A 12,905-nucleotide genomic window follows, 5' to 3' on the forward strand; every position below is an offset into this window, starting at 1 on the left:
CAAAGAACTGTTATGCCCAGAAAAAGAAATCCTGTATTTCATTTCCTTGAACAATCTTGACTCTACCTTACACAAGCAAGAATACAAGGCTGAAGCTGTACCTACAGCAGGCTTTATTTTCTCTGATGAAGAAAGATGTATTATGAGGGTATAAAGAACCCTTGCTATATTTCCAGTGAAACTCTAGTATATATAGTCATGGTCATGATTTTCATTGTGTAATAATTTTAATTAAGTTTAATGATAAAAGTTAGCCTTGCATGAGGAATGAATGCACTAGGGAGATAATGAAACATTGATGACAGCTTGGGGAGCATCTCGTACTCTGCTGGTGGAACTACATGTGTGGAGAGCAGCTGAGCTTGGGTAGCAGGTCAGAGATACCCGTTCAGAACAATGTAGAGGCAAAGTTTTGGGGATCAAAAAGAAGCAGGATGCAAGTACATATCCAGAAGCACTTTTTGTACCATTTCTAAGGGGGTTTGCTTGAATGAATAACTTAATTACTACATAATAAACAATAATTAATATCTGCATGACTTTTGTAACTGCTAGCTCAGTAAGGTAATTAGTATAATTAGTATACAGCATTGCTTGATGGCATGATAAATCAGAGTACAGTTGTTGACTCTTTACCACTGTGATGTGTTACGTAATTTACACAGGTGAAGAAAAAACTGGTAAGGGGGCATTCAAGAAGGGAAGCCAGCAGTGACAGCTGGGTGGCCTTTTGGTCGCTTTTCTTGCATCTGCTAATTAACTGTTCTTTTTTCTCACTGTTGCTAAGTCTTAATCACTGATTGAAGCCTGCAAAGAGAGGCCAGAGAAGAATGAAGTAAAAAAAGACTGTCAGTATCTTTTCACTTCAGGGTACCTGTACAAAGGATGATAACTTCTAGTAATGAGTCCATATTTGTTGGGTACCTCCTTTACTTTCATGTTCCCAGAGGTATCATCTACCAGCTACAGTTCAGTGCAAGGATGAAGAATGTTAATGATGTTTTTCTTTATTATACTCTGCTTTCTAGAACCTATGAGAACACCGAAAACTTTGAAGATTGCTGAGATACAGGCCAGACACATTGCTGTGGATTGGGAATCTCTGGGTTACAACATCACTCGCTGCCACACTTTCAATGTCACTATATGCTACCACTACTTCTGCAGACACAATGAGAGCAAGGCGGACTGCTTGGACATGGACCCTAAAGCACCCCAGCATGTTGTGGATCACCTGCCTCCCTACACGAATGTCAGCCTCAAAATGATCTTAACCAACCCAGAAGGGAGGAAGGAAAGTGAAGAGACCGTTATCCAGACAGATGAAGATGGTATGTCTACATACTGTTATAGAAATTAAATCCAAGTCCAGTCTAGACAGGTGAAAGGAAATGACTGTGTGTGTTACAATGTGTGTCCTGAAGGATGGAAGTTCTCTTCTATTAAAGTATTAATTAGCCCCAAAATGATAGCGGTATATAATTATTATAGCTGTCACCCTGCATATATAGCTGAAACTGTCCATGTAGCACAAGTCAAACTGAATCTCTCTCTTGCACGAAAAAGGAGGATGGCTTCCCAGTAATTCCAAAAATGCCTTAATGCAGGTGATGAGAAACACATGGTGGTGTTAGGGGAGGTCGTCTTCACAGTATTAGGTGTAGCATTTGAAAATTACTTTAATTCTGTAAATTATATATAAATATTTAATTCAGTGCTTAAAGACTCTATTTAGGATTTAAAACCTCTTCAGCAAATACTTTATCTTGCAGGTTACAGCATATAGTATCTGTTAACTATTTGAAAGCCACCTATCATATTAAATTATTATTTTGACAACCTGGGATTTGGACTCAGTGATCCTTTTGGGCCCCTTCCAACTCAACATACTCCATTATTCTCTTTAAAATGCTTTCAATGAAATTTCAGTGACAAGACAGTTGAACTTACCATAGTTGGGAAGAAATAAATCACAGACATAGATGTGTTAATGGTGGCATTCAGTGGTTAAGCTATGAATCTTGGTATAAAAGAAATTAAAATAGAAATTTTTCCCTAATAACATTTAAAATATGGTTGCAAAGAGCAATTTAAGTTTGCTTTTGTTGTCAATATTTTCATGAAATCTAACTATAACAACAATATTAAAATACATGCTGCTGTAAGTGACAAAAAAAAAACCAACTTGGATTAATGTAAGACTAAAGATACATAAAAAGGTAAAATTAAAAAAGATAGTGTGTTTGCTTACTGTAAAATAAAGGATTGGGGGGTATAGCTTTATATATGGAGAGCAGTCAAGGTTAGAATCTGATGGCACTTTTTGCCGTATATTTTCAGTTTTATAAGAAATAGGAGAGGAATATGTTTACTGTTGCAATAAAGGAGGGAAGCAGTTTTTTTTAAATAGGTAGAATATGAGAAGCTGTAGAAAACTATAGAGACATAGATGCATCATGTGAAGATCACTAAAAAGTACAGAATTAGATTATTTCATGCAATTCAAATTTTAGCATTACTCTTTTTTTGAGGTGAATGGTAAATATAACCCATGAGGAATTGTTTCTGTACCTGTGTTTACATTACAGATTTTTATGGTTGCTATTTTCCTTGAGGTTTAAAAAAAAAAAAAAATAATAGAAAAAATATTGGTATGTCCACAGAATATGGAATTTCTTTTTAACCAAGTTTTCAAGAGAGGTTACTGTTTCTGATAGCTTTGATCTAGTTATACGTGTGGAGATGGTGGCTGATCACTATAGGGGTGCTCACGCAGAGCAGAGTCAAGTGCACGTAATATATCTTTTGGTTTTGTTGTGGACTGTATTAGGAAATGATGCACACAAGGCAAGTTTTGATCTCAGGCTAACACACCAGTGTGCTGTCAGTGAACTTGTTTAGACTTAGCATTGGTGTCAGAGGTATAATAGTGTAGAAGCCTCACCTACTGAGCATAAGTTGCTAAGGTAAACTATTTCAAGCAGATGTTGCTTTCATAAAGGGATTAATACATTCTAAAAGGTACCTATATTTAGAGGCATTGGTGGTAATAATGCTTGTGGTCTGAAAATAGCCTCTTGTGAGCTCTACTCAGTGATACTCTGAGGCATAAAAATGCAGATTTTTAATTGCATCCTACTGATTGACTTGGAAGTTTATGTCCATTTTGTCATGCATTTCAAAATACAGAGCATGCAGGCAATGTGCAAGGCTTTCAACTATGTTGGAGGATCAAAGGTGTATTCATACCTTAATCTTTCCTTGACAGCGCATAGCAGTGTTGAACTTAAGTGCTGTGGTTGGCTGCTTATGGGTATGATGCTAGTTTAGTCCCATGTCCAAGCAATCAAGTGTCTATCTGATACGTGATTATGTGCCCTGCACTTTGCGCATGTAGTCAGATGTAGCCTCACTGTCTTCATTATTTTTGCCAGTTTCACAGAATAAACGTGGTGTTAGTTGCAATTTGAGAGCATTATCATTCATTCATTTAGGAGAAAGAAATAGAAGTATCACACTATTTTCCCACATTTTTGCAAACAGCATTAATCAGAAATAGCCATGTATTACATGATTTTATGAAGCTGTGCACTTACGTCATGCACCTGTCATAAATAGAAACTTTTAAAACCCCTGATGGCAACAGGTACTTAAATTTTTGTTAGCTTTTTTGTAGTGTAGTATTCTTAACAATGCCATTCTTACAAAAATCTGCTGATCAAGTAAAAACTTTGTAGACTATTGGAGTAAGAGGTTTTCTTGTCTCTCTTCCTTTCTACCATTTTCCCCTAAACTTCTGTTGCTTTATCCATTTTCCCCATGCTTCCACCAGTCTGTCTTTTTCTTGTCTTTTTGCTGTTGTTGTTTTGTTTACATTTTTCCTTTCATTTCTCTACTTCTATCATCTTGCCTTCTGCCAGGAGTTTTTCACATTTTTGAACTTCTGGGATTCCTCAAGTGCAGAGGAATTTGGACTTTTGTGAGGCTCTGGTGTGAGACAGTGAGGATCCCCGGTTGTTTTTCACACAGGTTCACATTTAATTAAGGCTGCACAGCTGAGTTGAGGTCTTCCAGAAATGTTCAGACCTGTGAGAGTGCTGATTGATAAGTGAGCCATGTATGACACTACAAGAAGAACTAATTCAAGAAACAATTAGTAGAAGAACAGGGTAAGATTCAAAAGCTGTGCTTTAGACCTTTGTAACAATGATTGAGAAATGAAGAGGGTTTTAATAGCTTATAATTCAGTATCTGCAGGAAAGCAAAGTCCAGGAATATCAGTCTGAAAATAGCTTCCTTTTTGACCAGAGCTAGATCTGAATACTTGGTTGTTTAAATATTTCTGTTTAACTTGGGTAGATGGAATTAATCTTTAAAGCATATCATAGTAATTTGCAGAAAGCTGTATCACACTAAAATAAAAAGCCCTTGAGCGATACACTGTTAAACAAGTTGTGCAAAACAAAGGTGAAAACAAGGAATTTTGTGAGAGTTTTAGAGGTGAAACACCTGTCCCTCACTCAGGAGAGAGATCACACTGTTTCTGAGGTTTGAAAGAAAGCTCTTTTGAGTAACCAGGCACTCAGTATTATCTGTGCTTGCTGCTTCACCTGCCTTATAGAGCAGATGTACAATGTTTGAAGATTTGATAAAGGAAGAAGAGAAAGGTTTGCACAATCTGGGAGTGAATGCATGCTGGGCAAAGGTGATGTTTGGCATTTTGAAGCAAAGTACAAGAACCAGCAGTAAATTTATCACTTGGCATACATCAACATCAGGCACACATTCTTGGAGCTGCCTACTGACAAGGACACGGCAAACTCAAAGGGACCCTTTGTAAGAGCAACAGACAGGGAATGGGATTAAAGCAAATAAATACTTCCTTAATTTTTAATTGCAAACAGATGCAAAAGGCAGTGGATTAACAGGAATAGTGACATTAGCTCTGAGAGAGCAGCTATGGAGAAAGCAAATTGTGAGAGTTAACGTGTTCAATGGTGATTTTATAACTAGTAAGGAAGTGTGTCAGCTAACAGCAGGCAAACAACTAATTTTAAAAGGTCTCTTAGTGGAGGGTAAGTACCCATTTTGGGGCTTAAAGTATACCAGTGCTTTGGTCTGAACCACAGGGCATACTCATTGGACACAAATGAGGTCCCGTGTTTTTTCTGGGTATGGCTCATTCAGCTCCATGCAGAGATATCTGGAGCTACAGTGCAGAGTTAAGACACCAACTGTCCAACCATTGCTCATGTGTCCTAGGAAAGCTCCAGCAGGCTTACTATTCTGAGCAACAGCAGAAGAAGGGGAAAATGTTTAGGTTTTATTTTTTAAATTAAAAGATGTAACACTTTATATACTGACTAGATGTATAAAGAGGAAATATCTTCCACCAGCTTTGAGAAGGAGAATTTTATGAAAGTAGTTGACATTTAATAGTTTTTCATGATTGAGCATTATAAGTTTTGTAAGTTACCTTAAAAAAAAAAAAAAACACACACCCAAAAGAATTAAAACCAAAACAAACTAACAAAACATCAAAAAAACCCCACAACTCATTCTCTGAACCTCCTTTCCCCCTTTATTATTTACTACAAATATTTACTACAAATAGCACTTTTTCCTTTGTGCTTTTTCAAATCCTCTGTCACCCAAGGAAAAGACAGGAGAAGAGAGTATAGGGGAGAGGAGGAAAATGTAGAAAATATGCTTTGATCAAAGGAAATGAACAAATGAACAATGCTTCAAGAAGTTCTGAAAAAGCAGACTTAAAACTCTACTGGTAGCATTTTAAAGGTAACAAAAACAGCCCACCTGGGAGAAAAGTTAATGTAGTGAGCTGAGCAGACAGAGATTGCTTGAAATGGCAAACTGTCTCAAAAAGCGTGTAACATATGTAGCCTTGTGACTAAACAAGGATGTGAGGACGTGAGGTGAACCCAGTATACTGATGCTGTTGGGGGAAAAAAAATCAGCAAATGATTGCAGTTAGTAAAGAGAAACCCATGACTAAGAGATGACAGTTTCAATCTGAAGTTGTCTATAAATGCCACTGCTAAAGTTATTGACCTCAGTCCTTGATCTAAAAGGAAGACTAGTGACATATGTGTCATTAGCAGTGGCAAAATTTAGTATTAATGTAGTCAAATAAGGGAGGAATTTTTATGTGTTCAGCAGGAGTGAACTAAAACTGATTATACCCAACCTACTGCCATTGATAAAAGGAGCCTGGATAGCCTGTGATACCCTATTTGTCCTTCAGCTTGTGAAAATAACCCCAATTCTTTTTTAAGATGATAGGTAAGATTTGTTATTGGCATATCATTGAGAGCGAGGAAAAGTAGTTGCAGAAAGACACATGAGCAGTTTCTCTTAAAGACATCAGAAAAGTGAGAAAGTAAGAAAAATACAGAAAATATTAGCAGAGATTTATTTTAAGCTTACACTGAACAAACAACAAAACAAAGTAAGCTTTTTTAAAGTATTGCAAGGACTAGAAATACAAGCTAAATTTTACATTAATAGCCAAGGAAAAATTGGCCCTGAAGCGCAGAATTATGTACTCTGGCTAGAACAACTTCCTACTTTCATTTCCTTTAGGTACCTATATTAGAAGCTTTATAGCTAAAAAAGTGATTGCATATGAGATTCTTTGTTGAAACTGTGTGTTTGACATAATGCAAATGCCTGCAAATAGGCCAGAATTAGCAGCTATTCAGCAGTTTGCAATGGAATGAGGGCTTACACCTGGGCCCACAAGTTCCCATTATTCCAAAGCCATGCACTAGCTGAAAACACTTTCCAAATACTGATTTGCATATTTTTAGAAAGCTGTAAAGTATGTGAGGTTATTTCACTCTGACATGGAGAAACACATCCAAATCCCAGAAATGAGGAGTGCTGAAGTCAGCGTGTGGTGTAAAAAGACTTAAAATACTGTTAGGTGCCTGAATTCAGCAAACGCAAAACTTGCGGACTTAACCCCAGTTGATATTTGCACCAATATCTATAGTGATTGCTGCCTTCACTGAGACTGATTAGTCTCTGTCAGCTTATTTAGTAGCTTGGTTGTGAGCATTTATGATTGTTACATTAGTAATTTTATATAGGCTGGAAGGAGTTGGGAAGCATCACAGGTGCGAACAGGTCAGTGCTTGTGCAGTCCGGCAGTGGCCCCATCTAGCTGATGCACACCCGTGCTGGGCTGTGGGCACAGCCCCATTGCTCCATTGTCCCCTGCGGTGCCCACCTCAGCTTCTCCAGGAGGAGAGATCATTAATCAAAGGGCATGTGCACCAAAGGAGACTATTAATAAGCAATCAGTTTTCTTCTCGAAAGCACTTTGTTCTTTGCTGTAAATGGAGCAGCTTGAGCAATTTCAAAAGTAATTTTTGTCGCTACCTTTGGTGAAAATGCTGTTACAGTAAAGACTAGAAATAGTAATTCTGGTATTTCCCCTATTTTATTATATAAAATTTGCTCCCATTTAAGCCTTAATCTCAAGATGTAGCAAAGCATAAAGTTCAAATGGTAAATCCCTCAGAAAAAGCCAATGGAAAGGTGGGCCATTTTAATTGCTTGTAACATTTAAACAATAAAAGAGATTGACTGCCACCATCTCCTGAAAATGATCATCTACCTTCAGAGAAAGGCTCTAAGTTTCCTGCTGATACACCTTTGCTTTTTGACTACCACAGAGGCATTTTTCCCAGTGTAACCATGCATATATCTGCACATAGCCTTTGCCATATAGCATAATACTCTGCATGGCTTTCACAGTGTATAATATTAATAAAATACTCTGTTTACATGCACTTTTATTTTGCAGCAGAAAAACTGAATATAAATTCATTTTTATGGTGGTTGGTGTCAGTTAATACATTGTTTTACCAGAGGTAACATATTGTAATATAAACTTCCTATTAAGTTAGTGTAAAACAAGGTTTAGGTGACACTACTTGTGAATAACAATTTATCTGTGACTGTGACTAATTTAATGCAAATATATTGCTCTAAAATGAATTGGACTAATATCAGATTGATGGTTTGTACTTTTATTATGCATAGTATTTATAAAAGTCCATCTTACATGTACGTAAAGAAAAGATTATCAGCTATTTACTGTACTGATATATAGCTTCATTAAAAGGGCTCTGGAGATACATGTAAATCATGAAAGAAAAGCTTGTGATGTTTCCACTATAAAATCATGCTGAAATTCCTTTTGAATTTTTTTATGTTCCTTTTGTATACATGTGAATTTTATGTTTGTATACTTTTTTATGGGAAAATATTTTATTTCTTTGCTTAAGTTCAAAAACTCCCCTGCTCTTCTGAAACCTATATACTTAAACCTACCTAAATGATTTCACCTCTTCAGATAAGTGTAAATCTTGACTTGTTAGAATAGAATAGAATATTCTTATAGAATATTCTTATAGAATATTCTATATTCTTAGAATATAGAATATGTAGAATACTACTTATGAAAGAAGGAGTGTTTACTGTTGTTGTCCCTGACAGGTGGTGGGGTCACACGTCACAAGGTCAGGAGATTGAAAGAAAATCAGTGGGACCAGAATCTTTTCAAAGGGAAGTGCAGGGGCCAAAAGGTCTGAGTCTGTCTCCTCTAGCAGCTACTTACACTTTTCGAATCATTCAGATACCTAGCTTGATAGGGAATCTTAAGTCACATACTTCACATTAAGATACACTTGAAATAGTTTTGAATGTTTTGATTGTCCATAAGTACAAGGAGAAGAGCAAGAGCTTGGGCAGGAAGAAGAATGGGAGTTGAAAAGGCAGCAGAGAGGCACTGTGGTGAGTGATGGGGCTTCTGGAAATGCAAGTCTGAAGAAAGCCTTTTGGGCTGTTTGTGAGGAGGTTTCCAAAAGCTATTATCAGCTCAAGGACAATGTTTACCTGGCTGTTTTTTCACCTGAGTCCTTGCTAAATATTTTATAAAAGGGAAGGATCTTAACACCACTTTGGAAAGGTGGAATTTAAGGTTATCTCTTAAGTCCTTGGAGGCCTGCTGGGAGTCATAGAGAATAGACAGCAATGGCTGCCTACATGGAGACATACGGTTTAAGTCTTCACCATAGTATTACCAACAGGTTAATTTGCTGTTGTTCTTTTCTGTGTTTTGGGGTCTTTTTACTATTTTGAGCTTTTTTTAAACAACTGTTTTGTAATTAATACTGGCCTGAGAACAAAGACATAAAACCACAAATGTGGACATTCGGGCATTATTTTGACTAACGTGGCTGATGAATCTATGGGCTTGCTCACAGATACTCTGTTCCTCATTCAAATTCCTTTGCTGCTGCTTTCCTCACTTTCTTTTGCCCCTTTGCAGTTAAAAAATGTTCTTGCTGTGGCTGAACTGAAAATTGAAAGGGAAAAAATAACTTCAGACCTATGAAAACATGTCCTTCAAGCTCAGATTAATTTTTTTAGGGTTTTTTTTAGGCATTTGAACTTTTATTTGTTTCTTTAATTCTAGTTGAGCTCTGAAATAATTTAAGCTGATCCCAAGCTTCATTTTTTGTGAATTTGCAGCTGTGGGTGAGGTTTGTGGGGAATCGCTCCACTTTTTTGTAGACACTTGCTCTCTTTTACTTTCTGACTTTATTTTTACTGTGATTGCAGCAAGCTGCTCATCGCTGTGCTAACTTCTGTTCTTGTGCCCTCCCCATGTCAGTGGGAAGCATAGCATGAAACTAACTGGGATTGTTCAGTAGTTCCAGTCAGTTTAACATTGCTGCCACTGCCACAAAGCATCAAATTTTATATTGTAGGAGAAGAAAACGCACTCATGTGATGTGATGAGCCTAGAGGCTTCTCCCACTTGGGTGTTTAAACAGAAAATGTAGAAGGCTTTATGCAACCCCCTAATGTAGAGCCAGTTTCAAATGCACAGGATTTCAATTGAATATGAAACACGTCCTTTAAAAGCACCACACAAAAAGTATTTTTTCAGGGTTTTGAGCAATTTGTTGGTTTCATTTTACCTCACATGCTTTAATGTGCTTTAATATCGGATTTTGTATTCTTTGCACATGCCCTGGTGTGTTTCTGTGTTTTCTCCCAACCACAGATGTACATGCACACATACGTGTGCACACATACACATACGTGCACACATCATTCAGGGAAAATTTGTGCATGAGAGTATGTTCATACCTCATCTGACATATAGACAAGAAAAACAGTAGAACATTCCCATGAAAAACAAAATGTTGCCTACAGCAAGTCACTCAATGCCACGAACAGCACACAGGGGCTGTCATGGCGTGTCAGCCTTCATCCACTGCCCAGTCTGTACTGGGACTGAAGCAAAGCAGCAGCCTATGACTTTAGTTAACTTTTTCTAAGTTTTCCTCTGACAGATGGATGAGCAGTTTCTGTAAAGCTCTCATCTGTTTACTCGTGGGCTTTTTTGACTCTATGAATTTATTATTAATGTGCCAAATTACATTGTTTGTACCAAGGGTCAATCATCATTTATAGCTTCTGTGTAGACTGAAATAAATCCCACTATTGGGACAGACCACTCACTCCCTTGTGCTGCTAGCACAGTGCCTGGTGCTTCCTTTGATCCAGCGGGTTTTAATTTATTTTTGCTCTTTGTAAAACTTCAGACTACTTTGATAGTTAATACCCAAGAATGTCATGTGTGAGGCTCACTGACTGTCGCCGAGGAAAATACGAGGAAAATATGAGGAAAATACGCCGATTAAGATGGGGGGAGAAATATGTCAATAAATTAATAGAAGTAACATTTTAGCTTGAAGGACTGCAGATTTGGGCAATGCTGGCATGGCGGGGGGGCGGTTCTTTGGGTTTAGGGTTTCTTCAGGCCTTCTTTTATCCTCATTGCCTTCTTCCAGAGTGTATGTGTTCAAATCTAGGTGAGCTGCTGTGGTTAAAAAGGAGCCATACTAGCAGGCAAAAATATCTTGTAAGCTGGAATGAGAGATAACTAGGTACTCCTGCCTGTGCTGATGGGATTACCAGGTCCTGTGAATCACTCAGGCAGAGAGGCCTGAGGTGACACTTCAGACTTGTTATTACACCAGGGATATTGGTTCCATTTAAAGTAAGAAAGTAGGGTCATCTTAGTGTGGTTCAGTTCAAAGCTTTGAAAATGCCTCTTGTTGGAAAGATTTGAAGTAAGCAGTTTTAGTCCTTCTGCAGCAGAAGCATGTCAGTGGCTGAAAGAAGTGGCAGCTTGAGCTGGTGTGCCTGCCCTGTGCCCAGCCCCCTCTTTAAACCAGGATTTCTTTTAAAACAACAAATCATAAGAAGGGGTGACTGAAAACTATTTTGTAAGCAGTTCTCTTGTTTGGAAGATGCTGTATAACAGAGGCTCTTCCTTGCCTTTGATTTTTCTTTTTAAAAGGATTTTAAAACCATGTAGTCCTTGTCCTAAGATATGCTCATTACAGAGTTCAGTGATGTTCCCTGAAGTCACAATCTAGCCTGAACTGTTTCCCCCGGCTATACAACGAGACAATTTGACTTTGCATGAAGTTTTGAAAACCATATGCTGGGATAACGTTTCAATTTCATGCTCTCTCTGCACCGCGAATGACAAAATCCACTTTGAAGTGCTTTTTCATACTCCCTACCACTGTCTTTTGCATGTGAATGAATATTAATAAAAATAGACCTGCGCTCACTTTTGTTTTTAATAGGATGTTCTGTCACCTCTTTAATTTTTCTGTCTCTTGAATGTCCTGTTTTTAAAAAAATTGTTTTATTTGTAGTGCCAGGCCCTATACCTACGAAGTCGGTGAAAGGAACTCCTTTTGAAGATAAGATCTTCCTCAACTGGAAGGAACCTGTGGATCCAAATGGCATCATTACTCAGTACGAGGTAATCATTAAACAGCTAACAAGCATTGGATAGGGCTAGGAAAGAGCAGCAAGAGAGGTGGCTGATGGTGGGTGTTTGCTCTGTAGGCACCTATTCAATTATATGATGCTTTCATTTACAGATTATGGGATTTTGTGTAGTGATCAGGTACTCAAAAATCATAATGATTGTGCATTTGTTGTTGCCTGGCTGTCCCTATCAAGTGGCTTTGACATATGACTATAACAATATTGCAATCCACGTGGGAGGTGCTAGTTTTTAAAATCTTGTATCTTTACTATATAGTCTTCCAAAACCATGACAGCCGTGATCTGTGAAATCTTCTTTGTTGGAAAAGAAAGTTACGTGAAAAGCAAGATAGTTATTAGATTTAGAGCCATGTTTTTTTAGCTTTGTCAAACGTTTAAGTATCACCCTGCAAGGAAACCTCCATATATGTACTCTATTTAAAGTGTATTTAGTGTATGAGCCTTCTGGGGACCTCCACGGGAGGTTGGCAGGAAACACAGCTGATTTGAGGAACAAACACCATCCTCTTCAACACCACTTTTTTAAAGGACCAGAGGACAAAATATTGTGTAGTAATGAATTACAGGAGGAAGAGAAACTAACTAAACAAACAACCCCCCTTAGATCTACTTATCTATTTAATGCTAGCACAGTTCCTTAAATAGTGTGGGTTAACCCTGGTGGGCAGCTCAGCCCCCTCAGCTGCTCATTCACTCCTCCACACTGCGATGGGGTGAGAATCAGAAGGGCAAAAGTACAAGCTTTTGTGTTTTAGTCACATCCAAAATCAGTACCTTACAAGGTGCTAGGAAGAAAATAAAATCCATTCCAGTCAAAACCAGTACATTAAGATATCATTGCTGATTTTAAATATATTAGTTTGGTTTGGACAGCATTTCAATGTGATTATTAGAAAAGGAGAGGGAAATGTATTAAGGAAAAATAAAGGGGTTTAGTGGAGGTGGGGAGGATGGCGGGGGTGTCATGATTGCAATGTAACAGTGAAATTTCACAA

At 37.8% G+C, this 12,905-nt stretch overlaps 1 protein-coding gene across 13 annotated transcripts in view; it reads left to right on the plus strand.

Annotated features, from left to right (window-relative positions):
* Window positions 1–12,905, plus strand: part of PTPRK (protein tyrosine phosphatase receptor type K) — a 396,766-nt gene that overhangs the window by 298,839 nt on the left and 85,022 nt on the right. For all 13 annotated transcript variants that reach the window (XM_062632339.1, XM_062632343.1, XM_062632342.1 and 10 more), the window contains exons 8-9: window positions 1,029–1,331; window positions 11,772–11,881. In XM_062632339.1, the coding sequence (XP_062488323.1) occupies window positions 1,029–1,331; window positions 11,772–11,881 (413 nt within the window). The remainder of the gene's footprint in view (window positions 1–1,028; window positions 1,332–11,771; window positions 11,882–12,905) is intronic.

The sequence above is a fragment of the Pezoporus occidentalis genome, unplaced genomic scaffold (genome assembly GCF_034315485.1).
Source record: "Pezoporus occidentalis ecotype Australia unplaced genomic scaffold, CSIRO_AGI_Poc_V1 ctg39, whole genome shotgun sequence".
Classification (NCBI taxonomy): Eukaryota; Metazoa; Chordata; class Aves; order Psittaciformes; family Psittacidae; genus Pezoporus; species Pezoporus occidentalis.